General features: G+C 40.6%; 1 protein-coding gene across 1 annotated transcript in view; it reads left to right on the top strand.

Annotated features, from left to right (window-relative positions):
- Positions 1 to 19,702, top strand: part of pth2ra (parathyroid hormone 2 receptor a) — a 70,646-nt gene extending 50,944 nt beyond the window's left edge. The window contains exons 10-13 of the mRNA XM_085249312.1: positions 1,292 to 1,386; positions 9,949 to 10,087; positions 12,146 to 12,187; positions 14,583 to 19,702. Of these exons, the coding sequence (XP_085105438.1) occupies positions 1,292 to 1,386; positions 9,949 to 10,087; positions 12,146 to 12,187; positions 14,583 to 14,969 (663 nt within the window). The 3' untranslated portion in view covers positions 14,970 to 19,702. The remainder of the gene's footprint in view (positions 1 to 1,291; positions 1,387 to 9,948; positions 10,088 to 12,145; positions 12,188 to 14,582) is intronic.
- The last annotated feature ends 410 nt before the right edge of the window (positions 19,703 to 20,112 follow it).

Raw genomic sequence — 20,112 nt, 5'->3', positions numbered from 1 at the left:
GACCCCCTGATGATCCTCTAATCGCCTGAGCCAAGGTGTGAAACTGGGTGTGGGTCCCAATCAGCCAGAGTTTCGGGTGAGCTCATTGTGAAACCTGGCCCCACCTTATCATGTGAATTCCTGAGGTCAGATGGCCCAGGATGTGAGTGGGCGTTAAGGCGTCTGGGAAGGATCTCAAAACTGGATTATAGATGGCAGAGAGTTGGTGTCGTAAACCCCCGCCTCTGTTCAAAGATGGTCGCTCACAGTGGACATAGATGGCTTCTTTCACTCCTCTTTCAAACCATCTGTCCTCTCTGTCCAAAATGTGAACATTGGCATCCTCGAAAGAGTGACCTTTGACCTTAAGATGGACAGCTGAGTCTTGTCCTGTGGAGGTGGCTCTTCTAATCCAGTTTTGAGTTCCCTCCACCTTCTCGGATGAAAGGTGAAACGTCTTCAAGTAACTTAAAGTCCAGACGCTTTTCTTTGCAAGCTCCTTTGACTGTTTCTGGAAATGTGATAATATGGCTGTTTGTTGTTTTAGAGCTGAAATTCATCACATGGTCTCATTTTCTGGGTTAAACCTTGGCACATGTTCAACAATTACAATTAGCACAGTCACATTTGTATCAGTTTGTCTGTGTAATGTGTTTATGATACTAAAAAGGAAATATGCAGAAGATAAAGAGTGAACACAAACACTGTAAAATGTATGAACTCACAGGAGGTGTGGGTTTAAGTAAAGTGCTTTGGCTCACTGTTTAATGTCTGGATTATGTCTACGTGTGCAGCGATGCTGGTCTCAAAGTGTTTTATATGGATTCTGAAGCTTATTCAGGCTCATTCAGGTGGTGCATAGTGTCAGACTGAAAGTATTACTAAGTCATTGGTGGCATAAAACATAAGCCTCAATTTGCATGTTTTAAATTACTTTGCTCAAGTCTCATTAAAGTCTCGTAGAGGAAATGACAAAAGTTCCAAAGGAGAAGTTAGTAAGCCTCTAAAGGTATTTTGCTATGATTAATAGACCTGCTTCCACACCGTACCTTATGATATACAAAATCAAGTTCTGTAACAAGTGTACAGGTGAACAAGGATTATTAGAAACACACTCGTGCAGTGTACCGAAAGACAGCGAATCAAATCGTGATTCTGGCTGACGTTCTGCACGTCCAGCCCACACGGCCGTCAAGTCTTTGTGTCCTGATCAGAATTAATCACCACTGTAAAAGGTTTCATTTATTTTATGTATATGATACAGTTTCAGCATGTCAAAATATGAAGAGTCTTTGCTTTTCTTCTGTTCCAGCTCAACTTTATTTTGTTTGTGAACATCGTGCGAGTTCTGGCCACTAAAATACGAGAGACGAACGCAGGGCGATACGACACCAGGAAACAGTACAGGTTTGAAATGACTTTTTCTGTAACGCCACTCATTCATCCTGTGCTCAGGGTTGCAGTTTGCTCTAAATGCCTCTGTATGTCACTACTCGTGAATGCTGATGTGCTGATAACTCACCGTTTCACTCCCCAGATGCATCAGTCAGGTGCTGTGTCAGGCTTCTGTCTTGTTTCTTAAGGACATAAGGTTCAGATACTGTCAGTTTGCTTTAGATTGTTATTACTTTAGGCCTGCCACTTTTTCATTTGTCCTCCATTTGTCCAGTTTTCTCATTTCTTTTAAGGAAACTGCACACCATGGTGAGATATGGATATAACGGAGTTCTCAGTTACTAGCTCTTTGGAAATCACTTAATTGGTCAAAGATATAATTTTACGGCTGTCAAACTGTGTTATCTTTTGTATTTCTCATGGAATCAGCTAAAGAAATGCAAACAATTTATGCATCTTTGCAACAGGCTGCTAGTGACAAAGAGCCTAAATGTACAATTTACAAGTGGCTCCAAGTTGCCTGCTGTGTGTCGACACAACACTGATCCACTGGTTCATCCCCAGAGTTAGAAATATATTAGAAAATGGTCAGATACAAGGGCTGGACTACTCTAGTGTAAGACTACAGTGTGTATGACATGAAATTAAATGGGGAAAAAAATGCCTTTTTTCTTTTTTGATAGCCTTCTGATTGCAGCTCTTAGGACGTGAGGATGAAAGCTTTGAAAATTTTGCAGACAGACAATATTTACTGATTTGCAGTATCAAATCAAATCAAATCACATGTGCAGGCACACTGGCACAGCACATGCGAGTGAAATTCTTGTGTGCGAGCCCCACAAGCAACAGAGATGTGCAAACACAACAACACAAACGAGCAAAATACAAGAATGGCCAACCTGAAACTAATAAATATATGTACAATATATAATAGTGTATGCATTTCTGGATGTGTATACTAAATATTTTCCTGTGTGTGTGTGTGTGTGTGTGTGTGTGTGTACACACATTTTTACAAATTAAATAGTAAAAAAATAAAATATAATAATAATAATAATAATAATAATAATAATAATAATAAAAAAAATATACAGAGTTGAATATGTGCAAAACAAGTGGCATTTATATACAGTGTGGAGTGCATAATGTTAGGTCTCTACGGAACTAGATTCTCTTATAATGATGTGAATCTGAGCACAACTCTTAACCCCAGCTCAACAGAGCAACAAGTGAAGGATCCACTGATGCAGCATCAAATATTTACTGAGTTTAATTCTCAGTGTGCCAAAATATTACAGACTCCCACAGACCAAAGATGAGCACATTAGTTTATGATGATTGGCCACAGGTATGAGACAGATGGGTTGTATAGAGCGCTCTGTGAATGAATGAATGAATGAATGAATGAATGAATGAATATGATGCTTTATCTACATTAGGGGAAATGCATTGTTCAGTAGCTTTCTAACAGACTCGAGGCTGAAGTAAGGGTGGTTCAGACCACAAACCTTCTATTTAGAAGAAGTTCTAGTCTATGCTTTGACCCACAGCTGATCAACTTATAGAATCTTTTCTACTGACGGCTGTAAAAAAAGTTCTAAATATCTTTGCTGGCAAGCTCAATTCTTTCAGATCAAAATTCAAGTCTTTATCATCTGAGTTTTCTCTGATCTCCTGGACATAGTTTCTCATCTGTCTCTTCTCTAACTAAAATGAATCCTGACAAATTTCATATAAAAGTTCTGCCTGTCACTTTCCCCCCCATGCTGCTCTCAGTTAGCGATCTCTCTTTTATCCAGGTGCATTAAATGATTGCTTCAAGACAGCTAGTGTCCTCCCTCTCACAGATACGGCTGTTTTACATAATTGCAGTGCATGTTCAAACTTCCCTTCATTTCTGAAATTCTTGAGGAAACCATTTCTCATCAGGCTCGCCAGCCAGTTGACAAGAATATCTGACAAGTTCCAGTTTGGTTTCCATCAAGACCAGAGCAGTAGTGAAAATGAATAATGACATTTTTATACGGTTATACATGCAGCTGTGCTTTTCTGTTTAGACCTAATAACTTCAAAAATCTCCCTTACCTCAGTGAATATTTCATTAGTATTACCCTGAATTTCCTGCCTCTCAGTCCCGTAAAAAGTTTGACTAAAGACGTCAAACTGGTCTCTCCTTGACAATCAAGTCATCTGCTAAAATCTTTGAATTTTGAACCTCACATCCTTAAGCTCATCTGGTTTTATTTCTTTCATCTAAAAAAACTGCAAAAAAAAACCCCCAAAAAACTTCTGTTAACCAAAAACATTTAGATTTAGTTCTCACTTTAATGTGCTATCATCTCAATTATTTTAATAGTGGGTTCGCAGAATTATGTACAAAGTCTATGAAATGAGGTGAACTCACAGAAATACACACCATGTGATGTAAATAAAGACAAAAATCAACAAGCTTATTGATGCTGTTACGTCCCCACATGAAAGCTAGGCGAAGAGGGTGGGGGACAGTAACAGTTGGATCCGGGTTGAAATGAAAAGAACACCAGGCAGAGGTAGTTAACACAAAATCTTTATTATAATCAATTAACTCAATCACACAAATAGTAACAACAGAAGGACACAGCACCGCTGCTTTAATGGTAGATCAGACAGGTCAACCCAAAGAGATGGCAACCACTTAAACAAAGAAAACAACTATAAGGCTCCAACAGAAAAAGACAGCAACGCTGCTATTAACAATAACCAGGCAGGCCACACAAAATAATGGAGGCCACCGTCCCTTAAGGAAAACCACTGCTCAGTTAAGAACTACTCAAAGAGCCACACACGGTGGGGCTGGTCACACACAGCAGGCCTTTTCCACACCTAGACCAGCCTCACACACTGGCCAGCACAGAGGAACTCCACCAAAAGCCTCTCCCACAGCCACACTGCTCTTCTCCAGCTTATATCACCTCTGAGGGTAATTGGTGGTAAACGAGGGCAGATGAGCAGCAGGTGTGTCCTAAAAGGAGAAGGCAGGGGCAGAGAGAGACAGGGGAGGGGCAATAAAGAAGGAGGAGGAGAGGACAACACCACGCCCACACACTCCCACAGCCTCACAGGAAGTAACAGATGCTGTTGTGAAGACAGCTGGAGCTGTTTGGTTCAAATTCATTTTTTATAAAGCGACGAGGAAATGTGGAGAAAAGTGACAGAAATTGTAAGATTTCTGTGCAAAATATGTAACAGTAACTTGATTCTAGCCATCAGCTGTACTCCTCATCCTGGTGGCTGTCAGGGGGATTCCAACACTCGTGTTTAACAAAGTTTGACCACTTTTCTCCAACACGGTCAATCCATTAGCAGCTGGGTAAGGGCTAGACTTGGTGTTCCTAACCTTACTGTTCCTCTGATAACCACCAATGCTCAGCTTCAACCACTAGCAAACAGCTAAACAAACACAAGCTCACTTAGCTTGATAAGCGTGGGTCTGCAATAACGCGGCAACCGCTTACCAGAAAAAACTATTCTTGCAATGAAGATATAATTACAGTGCAATAAAAATTTATCCCGAAACCATAAAAACGTGGGGACTGCCTTGGCTGCTGATCTTCATGGAAAAGAAGGCGATAGTGCTTAATGTGGGGCCAGGGGCTGTTATAGATGGGGTTGGGGTACTCCCGTGTCCACAAAGGGATTGGTCTGTCTCAGGCTCAGATGAGTAAACACACTAACATAAGCACTATATGCCCAACACAAGCCCCCACCTTAACTTTTAGCAAAGATGTGATACTGGAATAGAATTATTCGGGTTGTGAGAACTGAAGTGTCTCCACAAAATTACACACACACACACACACACACACACACACACACTCTTCCACATTTGCAATCATCACCATTTCCCCCCCTGCTGGTGCTGGCGTCAATGTGTCAGATAAAAACCGTATAATTACAGTGTATTATCTGACAGGAGCGTAGCTCTGAATGCCGCTGGCGAGGTCGTTCTGTGTAGATGAACAGACGATTTGTCAGAAAAGATGATAATGATCCAGTAAACTGGAAGCTGAATACACGTCATACACATTTGTTTTATTTGAGTTTTTAAAACTTTTAAACTGAACAATGCAAACATGAGAACACAAATCAACATTAAAACAACTCACTTACATCCTGTGGTCAAGTGTTTTTCCTCCATTCAGAGTTTCTTATCTAGTTTATCTAGATCTGAGTCATTATTATAGTTATAGTCTACTGTTTAATGTTTAGTCTCCTAGTTTAGTATTTCCGCTGTTTGCTAGTTTATTCGTATTTCTCAGTTCTCAGTAATTTGATTCCCTTTCATGTCCACTCTGTCTCTGTGTAGCGTCCCACCTTTTGTCTTTGTGTTGTTGTTTCCCTTTCTGTGTGTTGAGTTTAAAATTTCACCGTGTCTCCTTCCTCCTCTGTCAGATCCTTATATTTAGTCTATTCATGTGTTTGTTTGTTATCTTTCCATTTAGTTATTGCCTATCCTGTTCCCTTTGTCTCTTCCACGGGTTTTGTCTTGTCTTGTGAAGTCAGCCATGTCTCTGTTTGTTTACCTTTTTGTCTTAGTGAAGTTTGTGTGTTTTTGTCTCAGTGTTTATTTTGATTTTGTTTTGCTTCCCCTGTCTCGTTACTCCTGATTTGTCTCTGCTGTGTCTCCAGCTGTCTCCACTTGTCCTAATCACCTTCCCATATTGTCTCATTCTCCCTTTGTCCGTTGTTGGAACCTGAAGTTATTGAAGTTCCCTTCGTGTTTCTCAGTGTTTTCCGGCCTCAGTATTTTTGCCACTTTAGGTTCCAGTCAGTTTATGTTTGTAGTTTTCCTTTTGTATTTTATGTTTTCCTTATCATTGTATCCCAGTCACCAAAAAGGTAAAAAAACAAAACAAAAAAACCTGCAGAAAAAAATTAAAATCACTTCTAATGTTGTGAAAGAAAACACAAGCAAAACACAATCTAAAATGTACCACTTCTTGAGTTTTGACAAAAAACAAACTAATCAAAAAGTCAATTACTCTCAACTGAAGAAATGTTTTCCTTACTTTCTGTGCTATAAAGCAATCAAATTACCCTTCCATCTTCCGGTTTCCATTTTCTCTCGTCCTCCTCACCTTTATCTTTGTTTCATTCTCGCTATTTTCTCTAAGTTTCCCCGTTTCTTCCCTTTTCCCATTAATTTTCCCTTTTTAATCCTTTTGGTAGATTTCTTTCAATTAGCTTATTTCTCGGAATCAGACCATTTACACACTCAGACAAAATCACTGAGATAAAAAAAAAAAGCTAATGGACCACAAGGAGTTCATCTTTCAGCAGGAAAAATTGTTTACACCTTATTTTTCCAGCTCCAAAAAAAGAGGAGATGAGAACCCACACGGCCAAAATCGAAGAATCAAGTAAAAAACTGATTTGATTCTTAGATTTTGACACAAACACGTCCATTAAACTTTGTCTTAGTCATCTTTCTGCTAATCTGTTCCAGCAGTTACGAAAATGGAAATGCAAAAGGGATCTGATGAGAGATTCACATACTGAGATCAACAGTAACATTATAACTAATTAGAACCAAGCTGTGCACTGGTTTCCTCTGCTTTAAATTAAGTGAGCTAATTTTTCCATGCCTCCCTCTGCTTGTCCAGGACAGCGAGGTATTCCCAATCCAACTGAGAGATATAATCTCTCCAGCAGGTCCTGGATCCATCACGACGCCTCCTCTCAGTAGAAAGTGCCTGAAACACGTCATGTAGGAGGGGTCCAGGAGGAATTCAAGTCAGATGCCCAGACCGCCTCAAATGGCTCCTTTCAGTGTGGAGGAGCAGCAACGCTCACTCCAAAGTTTAGTCGAGGCACCCTTCAGAGGAAGCCCTTTTCCAGTGCTTGTATCCGCGATGTGATTCTCATGACCGCAGTTGAGAACAGGAACAGAGTCCATATCGACCAGTAAATTAACACCTTTGCGTTCAGGCTCAGCGCTCTCATCACAGCAACATAATCTGTGGAAAATCAAGGTTTTTTTTCTTTATTTCCACACTCTGCTGTGGCAGTATCACTAAAGACTGGCTCAGCAGACCAGAAACATGATCTGATCATCAGTTGTTTAGGTTGGTACAACTCTGATGTAACTGATGGCTCTGAAAGGCACTTTACATCAGTCAGTGAACACATACCACAGCCAGGGTCGTATGTGCCCCCATGGTAATGCACAGTCCCTTCAGTTATTCATACAGACGAGATCTGAGGAACTGACAAGGCGAGTGAAACAGTTCCATCTGTCTGTATCTGTGTTAGTGCAGTCTAACTGTAGATTATAAGGTTGAATAAATACGTTTGGTGACCATAATTGCAGAACTTCAAAGGATGGCTATGAGGCTGCACGTGGAATTAATCAGTTTATTTGACTGGAACAAACCATGCCAAATATGTGCTGATGAATTTTGAGCAAAAGCCTGCAGTGTCTTCCTGTGAATGCTGTGGGTGGACTAATGAGATGAAACATGAAAAACAAATCTGTTTCATTTTTTTTCTCTAAGGTCACAAAGTTGTTGCTAAAAAAACATTAAACTGGCTGCAGATGATGTCTTTGATCACGCCAAATCTGCCTTTTTACCTCCATGAATGAAGGTTCATTCTTTGTTTTCACATGTCCGGTGCATCGATGTTTTCATGCAGAATATTGTGAGATTTGTTTTTCATTTGATTTAAATGCATACGCATGTTTAGCCTTGTGCCTTAGTCAAATTAAAGTTTTGATTTCAATTTATGCAGCGAAATTGGAAATTTAAGAAACACTGACAAGTTGATTTTTAAAGGGTAATTTTAAAACATTCACAGTAAAACGTTCTTCAGAGACGGAGCATCAGTATTCATTCAGCTCTTTAGTAATTACATTTGGTCCAACCATTTCTATTCTTTGGTCACATTAAAGGAAACGACTGTCTGCTGTTATGATGCATGCACACGAAGTGCAAAGCAAACGTTCACCGTGTAAGTCATGTGAAAACAGTCGTTGGAGTGCTTTTGAACTCTGGCTTTTAACAGCCAATGTTATCCTGAAAACACAACCTTATGCTTGGAATTAAGAAACAGGAACATATTTTAAAAACCACCTCTAAGCCCCATTAATTACAGGATAATATGGGAACACCCACTTTCGTTCTGCAGGGATGTTAGCTGCTCTTAGCTTGCTAGCGTTTGCTTTTTGTTTTGTTGTTGTTTTTTCGTACAGGAAATTCAAAATGATGTGCATGTGACAACTTCGACTACTGCATAATATTTCTGTCACAGATGAAAAGCGAAGTTATAACTGCGATCCTGGCACGAGCCACACCAACACACTACAGCACATTAGGAGAAATCCTCAAAGCTCAAGGATTTCTCCTGTATTTCCAGCCTTTTATGCATCTTGTCAGAAAGTTTTAAATTCATCGCATGATCTAATTTACTGTGACGTTCAAACTGCTCCTCTGTTGCAGACTGTAGCAATCTTTTGCTGGAGTTGTTGTGCCCATTTCCCCCCGGGGGTGTACAAGGGACAACAGAAATTTAATAGGCTGCAAACTTGCTCCTCACTTTCCAGGATGAGTCATTACATGAAGTTCTCATCTGAGCTTAAAGGCAGTTTAGACATTTCAGTGTGTTTTTCAGACCAAAGGCAGTACAATCCAAAACAAGTCAGATGGTCTCATAAATTAAAAGCATGGAACTGATCCCTGAGCAGTATATTCCTTGGAGGTCTGTACTGTTTAATGAGCGTGTGCACTGGCACTACATTTGTGTGTGCACATGTGTTTCAGCTTGCTGGCATAAGTCAACTTTAACACAGTATTTGTTTTGATGTTCATTTACTTTATTAAATGCTTGAGAGTGAAACTGTGCACACTTCAGTGCCGTTGTTGATGAGCTGATGATGGACTGCAGTTAGCCGTCTGCAGTGACTGGAACGTGTATTTGTTCATATTGCTAAGACTATGAGGTACTTCCCGCTTTTATAAAGCTGTCAGTTTGATTTCTAGTCAGTGAGCTCAAAAACAACAGGTCAAATACATGCCCACCAGGAAATAGTCCCAACAGAACAGAAGTAATTTTATCTGATGCATTCAAACATCTGTCACTTTTTGATTTAGACGAACGGTAACTAACGGGATTCTCACTGAAGCCAGAAGTGGAGACTGAAGCTTGTTATATGCTCTGGGAAACGGAGTCCCAGAGTTTGCTTAAAATCATTTATTTTGCACGTTCTCCCAAGACTGAGCCTAAATGATAAACTGAAAAAGTATACTTTAGTTCTGCAGTCTAGTTACCTTGCTTAATTAACATTCCCCGAGCAACAAGTTTGAAAACCTGTCCTGTACTTTTGTATTTGAGCCAGGAGAATTAGCTTAGCTTGTGTGAAGAATAGATGCTTGGCAATTTAAAAAAAAAAATCACTGCCAATTCTGCATCCAGAGAAAGTATTAACCTGGCAAACATCAAACTAATTTGCCGCTAGTTAAGCCGTACACTGTAACGATGGCTGCTTTCAGTCACTTCGATATGAAAACTAGAACCTCTGTCTTGTGTGTGTCCTCGCAGGAAACTGGCAAAGTCCACTCTTGTGCTCGTGCTGGTGTTCGGCATCCACTACATCATCTTCGTTGGGATGCCTCATACATATCAGGGACCAAGCTGGGAAATCCGAATGTACTGTGAGCTGTTTTTCAACTCATTTCAGGTACTTTCTGTGTTACACAACATGTTATGAGCGCTTCGCATCCGCTTCTTCCTGTGAAAAATGCACCGAGCAGCAAACACACCTGCACCAGGTCATTTTGCTCAGACCTTTGGCGATCCATGAAGGGAATGCAATTTTGGTGCACAGAGCAAATGCATTTTACCTGGTCGCTTGGACTTGCTTAGCATTGGACCTGCTCCATAATATTTTGGCCACTTTAACTAAAAAACAAAAACATTTTGTTTTCCTAACTTTTGCACTTTTCTTTTGTTTGTGGAAACTTTCAGCCGGTCAGTCCAAGCATTATTTGGCAAGTTAATGAGAGACTATTTAAAACTGTGCAGTTGCCGACAGCTAGAGGGGGCCTACAATGAACATCGTTTATTTACACTGGTACACACAAGCTCTTTATATCTATTCCAAGGTCACAGGCATCTGTTCCATCTGCTGCCTAAATAAACACGTGTAAAACCACAATTGCACAGCGAGTAGTGAAAGCATCAAGCAAGCGACTTTACTCATGAGCTTATCCAGTTTGGCAGCTTTTAATAATGATTCCACTCTTTCCAAGCCAAATCAGCAGGTGTCTTAGGTACTGACACATTTCAAACGACTCGCCACAAATCCATAGAAACCAATCAATTAACAGTAACACCAGTGCTCCTGCATTTTTAATTACAGTACTGTTAGACGTGTCTCGGCAGTAACGATGTGAGTGACAGGGATTGTAGAGATTTTACAGTGCTCCCTGAACCAAGAGGCTTGTACGGCCACAGCGGCTCTAAAGATTTAGCATTTAGAAAAGCCTTTAATTACTGCTGTCGCACTGTAGTAGCATTTAAAAGCAGATCATTATAGATTTTTCTCCGGCCAAATAAAAAAAATAGTATATTCTTCTTCAGTTACTGTCATGATGAAATGTTTAGTAAAATCAGAAACTAAAAATCTCTCCAGAGAACTTTGGTTTGTTTTGGCTTTTCAGAGATTTACTACCAAGATGTCTCTCACTAGTTGTGCATCGCAACGTGCACACAAACACACACATGAGCATGCAGACACAGATGGTCTGTAGACACCTTCATAATTCATAACTGCGTTAAAAACTTTCTGGTTCAGTGAACACAAGAACAGAAGGAGCCAGAGACACACTTTCTTTATTTTAATTAGACACTACAATAAGAAAAATCTTCTACATCCTCGATAAAATTGAAGCCATAATTTTGAGCTGAAATATATAAAATCAAATGTCTGTTTATTCAAGTGCTTGGTGTGGTGTGCTTGGTGTAAACTGGATCTATCCCAATTACTCAAGTACATTTAATGTGACCAGATTCCTGTCATGGCGGAGTATGCCAGGGACGTTTATTAATGCACCCAAAAGCAGACGCTGGAGCGAGGGACTGCATTTTTAAACCAAAAGCGAGGCTTTATTAAGGCTGGTAAACATGTAGGAGCGACAACTAAACAGAAACCTAAACTGGGAAAAACTAAAAAACTGTGACAAGACTGTAGAATGAAACGACTACGATGCGACGTAGAAGGAAAACAGACGACCTGACAATGAACAACGGAAGACAGGGGACTTAAATAATTTCCCCCAGGGATCAATAAAGTATTCTGATTCTGATTCTGATAAATACACACAGGAGGTGATCAGGAAACAGCTGACTAGAATTAGCACAATGACATCACAGGGGAAGTCAAACTAAACACAGTGACACACAACACTCTTTCAAAATAAACCAGGAAACACTGAGAAAATAACAATAATCAAAGAATAAAACTAAAACATGCAAAACACTGGGTCGCAGTCACTATCGTGACAATTTCATTAAATTAAACAATTTACACTTTAGGTATCCCATAAAATTACGTGGAAAACTTTTTAATTTTTTAAATGTATTTAAAGCAAAGTGATATTAACTGGTTACCTGCAGCATCACTATCATCTTAATAGCCATTCTTTGTATTGCATGTAGATCAAAGTGGTAAAGAATGTGATGATCGCACTAAATGTCTGAAACGGTTCATAACTTGTATTTCAATTTTTCTTTTCAGGGCTTCTTTGTGTCAATTATCTATTGCTACTGCAATGGAGAGGTGAGTAGGCAGTGATTTATTCACACTTGATAGAAGTGCTTTGACAGTATAACTAGAGAGCATGGCTGCTGTGCCTGTCAACATGTTGTTGATGCTTCAGATATACTCAGTTTTTACTACGTCATTGTATAATTACATGGGAACTCAGTACTAATGGGTCTGACTTGAAGTTTTTATTTCGATCACAACAACACAGCTGCAGAGTTGTGTGTCTGCGTCTTTCACAACACACTGTTGTGTCCACACACAGAGTGTCAGGTTTTTGTACGCCTGTCTAAGTCCTCAAAGCTGCCTTTGTTGTAGTTCCTCCCACAGCTGGTGTTGGGATCACTTTTTGCCGTGATGACACACTAAGAGACACGCAAACAGACTGACAACATGAAAACAATTCCAGCCGCGCTGATGCAGCTGCTGATATCTCCTACAAAGGGTTTAATTACTCCGGTGGTACATGTAATCTGTGGTCAGGCTGATGAAGCGTGTTTTTCTCCCTTCATCTGTGCTGCCATATTATCTGACTCTTATTATCTCATTCTGCACGGAGAGTGCTGAGCGCTGAATTAAAGTTTCCATTTCTGACACTCTGATCTTTACACAAAACTTCTCTCTTTTTTTTATGCTGTCGTTCACTTTCCCTTCGTGATCCTCATTATCCTGCGGAGCTCTCCTTTTTATTCTCCGGAGCCTTTCAGAGTCACCGAAAACCAAACAACGCCAAATTAAACTGAAGGTTTTTGTATTCTGTTGAATAAAAGCGCCATAAAGCAATTTGTTATTTTGTTATTAACACTGAGCCAAATGACTCATGTAAGGTAAAAGGGTCTCAGCCATCACTTGGAATTAACACCCAACTCTGCTGCTCCGTGGAGCTTTAAGCTGCTCCTAATGCTCTGTTTTAGTCATTCAGCCCACGCGCTGCGTGCACAGTTGAATCTTTTTCATCCACTTGCATATAGGAAAGTGTAGGCTGCCGTGTCCAGCAAACAATCTCAAATGTTTGATACCATAAAACAGTAAATTCACATGTAGGAAGGCAGAGATCTGCATACACGCTCTGGTCATCAGATTTATAAACTCACGTGTACGCCGGGTCCTCTTTTTGAAGTTTTAAGTCATCATGAAATTTTATACATGTGCTCGGGCTTCATTTCCACTACGATTCTCAGCCATGCCCGGGTGCAGACACTCGCCTGTTTCATCACTTCTGTATTTGGTGCATAGCATTCGTACTACAACTTATTAGACATGGCGATTAGGAATGCATCAAGGAAGAAGTTTATTTTCCTCGTAATTAGGATTGGAGAATTTGTTTTGTTTGTTATAGGGCAAACCCCCCCCCCCAAAAACAAAGCGAGTCAGTTTTGTTTTGTATGTAATTGATGCACAATTATTATTATTTTCATTGACATGGCTAAAGTGCGTGTGTAGCATTCATTAAACCTTATTCAGGAGCATTGTTCATGTATTCAAAGGCTTAAAGCTCATTACTGCATGCACATAAATGTCATGATGAAATATTGTCATATTTAGAATCAACATATATCATTCCCTGTATACTGATATCACTTTGATCTTTAGATGGTCTATTGGCCTTGAAGGAAAGGTCAAGGGTCAAATATGACACAACATTTTAAAACTTCTTACAGTGCTTTTTATATGTTGACAATACACACCACACGTGTCTACACCCTCACAAAGTTTTATCAGAATTTGTTCAAATGTTATCATTACAGACAGAAAACATGTCTGCCAGTGCTCGCAAAAACATAACTTCCTTATCAGAGATAAAAATAATGTTGTCTTTTCAGGCTTTGCTTTCTTTACAAAGTGTGTCCCTGTGCCAACTGTGCGAGGGTCACACAGTTTTACTGGACATCAATCCTTTCAAAATACCTTCATGAGTGGGAAAAGTCGGTTTCTGTGTTTGCAAATGGTGTATATAGGAGGAAGTGACACAATTAAATGATTAAATTAGCTGCTTGTTCAGGTTAGGGTTGCACAGATTATCCCAGCTGGCGCTGAGCGAGATGCCTCTTGCCTCCTCAACAGTTTGCTTGACGGTCACAGAGAGGCAGCTTGCCACATTGACACTCACACCTGCACCTTATTTGCAATCACCAGTTAAACTAAAGAGCATGTCTTTGCAGGACTACCTGCAGAAAACTGTGGTAAAATATGTAATTTCCACACAGGGATGTAAGCAACAATAAGATCTGAAGCGGGGATGTGCATGCAGTCTGGCTGCTCTGATATTTTAAACAAAATGAAACAGGAACAAGGAACCACTGGTTAGAAAAGTATTCTGCACCTCAAAATATTTCTTCTGCACTCTGATCTTTGCAAAAAACAACTCAGCTTTGTGTATTTACTGGCTTTTTTCCCCACACCCCCACAGGTTCAGACAGAGATAAAGAAAACATGGACACGGTGGAATCTTTCCTTTGAGTGGGAGGGTCCAGTTGTGTGCGGCCGCTACCGTTATGGATCTGTGGTCGTAGGTCTGAACAACAACAGCACCAGCAGCCAGTCCCACCTGGCTGGTGCTGGGCCGTCCACACGCTCCACCATGCTCGTTTCCAGCCGCGTTTACCGGAGCACAGGTCCAACCGCGATCAGCATGCGTGCCACCCTGCCAGGATACGTAATCAGTAACTCGGATCCATCCATACCCGAGGAGCCTGAGGACAGCGGTCCCAAGCGGGTGGATGATATCTCACTGAGGGAAAATCTGCCTGTTCTAAATATGAGCGGAACGGCTGATGAGGAGGAGGAAACGCTGTAGCAGACATCAGACCGTTTACTCCTGTGTTATTCAAACTCTGAAGAGGGATGCAAAGACAAACCAAAAGTGTCACTCTGCAGACAAGAAGAGGAAAAAATGTCCCGGACATTCATAAGAAGAAGAACTAACGTGAACTTTTTATACAGTACTGTAAATTGTGAAGAAATGTTAACTGTTGTCATTGCTATACTGTTTTTGCTGCCAACGATCACCAAAATGCTGACTTTTAAACTTCTACACACAGAGCCTTTAACAGCGCACACAGGTCACGTGAAAAATGAACACTGAGCCAGAGTCACAGCCCCACACATCACAGTACAGCCGGCACTTTCAGCAAAAGCTGTTGATGGCAGACTGTTTACTTACGAACATCATTTGTTGGAGCGTAAGCAGGCTGGCTGATAAGTGCTACAAGTTGGCAACACTGCTGCTACTCCAGACCCTTTATCTGACAGTGGCTTATTACCTTCAGACATTTCCAAATGACAGGAGGTGAAAAGCTTTTGAGCACCTAGTTTAAAAAAGGACTAAAATAATTAAGTAAAAAATAAAACAAGTTTTTTTCCTCAGGGAGGGCAACACCACAGTGCCCTCTATTGCATCACAGCCACTGGAGGTTAGCTTGGAAACACACTGTAGCATGTTTAACAGCGGTCGTCTGACGTTATGGAAATTTCAGCATCTTTTCCAGCCATCACCTTGATTGTACAGTATATCACATGAGTGCCACATCCAAGCTAGACTCGCACAGCAACGCAAAAATAGACGTTACGGATTGGATGGTGAGGTGAAAACGCAGCATGAGCAGCATGATAGCTAACGAGGGATAAAAAAACCCATAATCTCAAAGCAAACTGAGCACTGGTGAATCTTGGTTCTAGCAGACATGTTCTCTCAATTTGATCATACAGTAGATGTTTTCTTTAAATAGCTACAAGCTTCATCAAACAGACAATGGGCTCTATTTTCCTGCAAGTGTAAAAACAGCAGCTGCAGAAATGCGTGACGTCACAGACATGCACACCTGCCAGCTAAAGCTATAACTATGCTTGGAATCACTTGTCTGAGTTCAGCATTAGTCTTTTCTCTACCTCAAACTGACGCATGTTTAAAAAGAATGTATATAACTAAATACAGCGTTTTTGTCATCTCTGGCATAATTTCATTTTTGTTTGTTTTTTTGAGAAAACAAATATTTTACCCTACTTGGGTTTAGAGCTTGGGTTTGTTGCTATATCAACACATTTTTAAAAGCTTGAATACTAATTTGCATATATGAGTTTTTTGGGGGCAACAACACACTGATGATGTAGAAGTCTCAAAAACTGTATGTTTCAAGTATCATACACGTCAGCTTGTATGCATCTTATACATGACCTTGAATCGTTTTTTCTTTCATCTACCTCATGCTGATGTGTCAAAATACAGTAAGTTTGACTGAGCTTTTTACCAACTCACATCTCCGCCACAGTTTTAGCTGTGAGGTGTCCATGGACAGTGTAACAGGTGGAAGGACAAAGCTGCTATGGCATCGCTCACTGGTTTGTGAAGTCTTGTTATCCGGTGTTTTCACCATCTTGTTGTTTTGAAACACGATGTGATGTGATGAAGGAGTTGATCTGCCTGGCTTCACGCTCATTGGCTCGTTCTTAGCCAATCCCTGGCTAATCCTTAAACCACCAAAATTTACAAAATCAGCGTCACTTTTTACCCACTGTGAATGTGAGTGACAGAGTCGATTAGCTCATGAGGAAACATTAACAGAACTCAGGGCCTACTTCCATTTTTCTTACATTTATGTAGATAAGATTAATCTTTATTGTCATTGTACAGATAGTAAACAATGAAATTTCAGAGCACTACATTTGAAGGTGCATAAAGACAAGATGAAAACAGACATCATGAAAAGAGGAAGGAGGAAACATGTTACTACAATCACTCACAAACCAGCTTTTACACCTGAGATGTAAGCTCAGTGTTGGCAGCGTTAAGTTTAAGTGTATTTAAAGTCTTTACCGCCCATGGAAAGAAGCTCTTTCCTAATGTTGTTCTGCTTTTAATGTTCCTCCTTCCAGAGGGCAGTTGGCTGAACAAGTGGTGCCCAGGATGATTCTCTTTGCTCTGGAGGGACATCAAGAGCTTTGAGTCTCATCCAAAGAGGTTAAAGGACATCCTATGGTCTTTTCAGCTGACCTCATCACCTCTGCAGTTTTCCCTGTCAGCTACTGTACAGCCAGCGTGCCGCACAGTAACAGCAGTGTCAGAGCGCTCCCAGCTGTAGAGCAGTGGTCACCAGCAGTCTGTCCTGCAGACGGTACAGAAATCTGCTTGCAGCCAAATGTAGTTGGTCTTGAAAGGACTGGACAGACTGATCATGTGAGTGCAAAGTTGTATAAAAGCATAAATAGTGAAAAAAAAGTCTTGCTGACTTTGGCCAAAGTAAGATTCAAATCGGGATTGGGAAGTGATCCGGGTTTTGTCCCGGTGGCCAGGAAAAGAAGAATGTGAAGTTATGGCTCTGTCCATATTCATTTAGATAGGGGATTAAAAATAACTGCCCACACATGTGTTGGCCCTGTGGCTGCTGAGTGGAAAGACTTGGACAGTCTGTGAAATGCAGTATACTTTCTGTGTAATTTCTTACATACCTGTAGCCATCAAATTCAGCAGGAATGATGAATGAGTCCAAATCTGAGCAGACAAACTCTGAATTATGTCAGGATGATTATTACAGCTATTTTTCATTTTGCCACTTCCAATTATCTTTATAAATACTTGCAGTTGTAGCTCATGTGCATTCAAGTAGAGGCGTATAATGAGCAGCGACACAACGATCTATCCAGTGTTCCCTGAACAAATGATACGTGCTGTTAAAACATATTTTTTAAACAATTTCACACATGAGAAGGCAGTACACGATAAAAAGTACACTCTATTGGTGAATTATGGACATGTGCTTTTCACTCAGAAGCCTCTTAGAGGATGGAAGATGACTCGTAACTTAAATCCTGCTTACTTTACTTACAGCTGACAGAAAAGGATCCTGGGACTCGGCGACACCTGGAAAATGAGAGGCTGAATGCCTCATGCTAATAATATACTCAGCCTTTTCTCCTCATTGCATTAGACCAGGGGTAGGCAACCTTTCTGATGACGAGTGCCATATGATTGCATTAGCAATAAATGTAATAACGCTCTATATGAACAGTTACACACTATATAGAACCACTTTATAGAATTATATTTGCTCGCAGATGTTGGCAGCTGTCAGCGAATAGCGAAAAAAAAAGACACTTTTTATCCATAACAAGAACTCCATGACAGCAAATGAACTGTACAACAGAAAATACAACTGCTATTTATGGTCTCCTCACAACAATGATAAGAGAAATAAACTGGGCCAATATGGCATGTTTGTTATTATTCAACCCAACCCTTCAACTCATTCATGTCACCTAAAAGGTAAACCTGTTTCTCCATCACAGCTCTGATGATTCAGTAAGGACATCTCCTGGTTTCATCTTCATGTTTCCCTCTCACCACATATCCAAACCGACATCATGACCAGCAGCTTTACAGCTGTGGCTCCAGCAAACATCAGCTAACATCAGCAAACATCATAGAAAGAAATATTAAATAAATTCTAACAACAGCTGATCAAGCTTAAACGTGCTGCTCTTGTTTAGCGCGACATCCGCTGGTTTTCTCTTTCTGGCTCAAAATGGGCGATAAACAAACAACAGAGAAAAGCCGATCAGCTGATCATTGATCAGTTTCATGATTGAAGTAGAAACAGGAGAGAGAGGGGAGAGAATGAGAGAAGAAGAGGCAGCTGTGCAGTGTAACAGAATAAATCCACTTTTGTGTCTTTTTCCATTCTAGCTGAAGTCCGGGGCAAACTGCGTCTCTTCTCAGCTCAACACCAAATGCGTAATATTTTTTCTGAATGCGGGACGATTCTGCCTTTTTACAGGATGGTTGGCAACTCTATTTTATTCATAAGGTTAGTTAGTAAAGTTCACTATCAGCAACATCAAAGCACCCACCCAGCTGTATAGAAACTCCGTCATGCTAGTAGCAGTACGAGTTATTGTAACTGACTGTAAAAAGTCAGCACAACGAAAATAAACTCCACCTAAACTTGGTCTATATCTGACCCAGATAGACTGCAGGTCATAACTTCTTACCTGAAGTTCAGTTCACCTGACACTCGGACCAGCGGCCGCCTCGGGTCTCTCCTCCTGCCTCCCCTTTCTCTCATCCACCTGCTGGCCTCCACCACTTGCTAATGTTACTGAATCTGTGGAAGCACCGCCACAGCCACCACCAAACAACTGAGTTATTTTTACACACCGACCAGCATCTGGCCAATCCACCACCTTCCATTGTTTATACCGTTACAAAGAAAAAATCATCGGACCACCGACCAAATCCCAGATGGCCAGTCCAGCTATGGTCGTGCCATCACTTAACCCTTCACGTGCCAACTGTGGCACGCGTGCCTAGGGTTGCCGACCCCTGCATTAGACTGTACCTCGCTGTGCTTGGCTAGTGAATGTCGTCTCAAAACTGCAAACATTTGCTCATCACGCTGTCATGTTTGCACAAAGAGATTTTGCTTCCATTTGCATTCTCACTGTGTTTCAGGACAATAGAGCCCAATGTCACCATTCACAGGAGTTTCTAACCTGCTGTTGGCTCATTTCTACTTCCAGAAGATGACATCGTATAAGAGGAGGATGAATTGTGATGTGCACGAGCTGCTCATTGGTGAATTGCTATAATGTGTGCTCTTGTGCAGTCTGCCCCCTTATAAAAAAAAGAAAAGTGATGTATTTTGTGAAAACAAACTTACCGTTGAGCGAAACTGAATGTATTCAGAATTATTTTTGTGTCTTTAAACTTAAGTTGAACTCAGATTTTCACTATTGATTATACATGCATAGAACATTTCTGTGCATATGTTTACCATTTGTAAAAACAAAGCCAGTAGCACAGACAGATTTTTAGGGCAAATCAGAAATTGATGCAACATTAAAAACTTATATTTTTTTGGACAATCAACCAATGTCCTAAATTTGGTGGCAGCTTAACTGTTTTGTGTCTTCTTTGTGCATGCATTGCATGTTTGTCAGCATTAGAT

The sequence above is a fragment of the Mchenga conophoros genome, linkage group LG16, assembly GCF_057382185.1.
Source record: "Mchenga conophoros isolate Kocher_MC1m ecotype Shallow Benthic linkage group LG16, M_conophoros_male_GT1.1, whole genome shotgun sequence".
NCBI lineage: Eukaryota > Metazoa > Chordata > Actinopteri > Cichliformes > Cichlidae > Mchenga > Mchenga conophoros.
The sequence above is the reverse complement of the archived record's forward strand: the minus strand, read 5'-3'. Positions and strand labels throughout refer to the sequence as shown.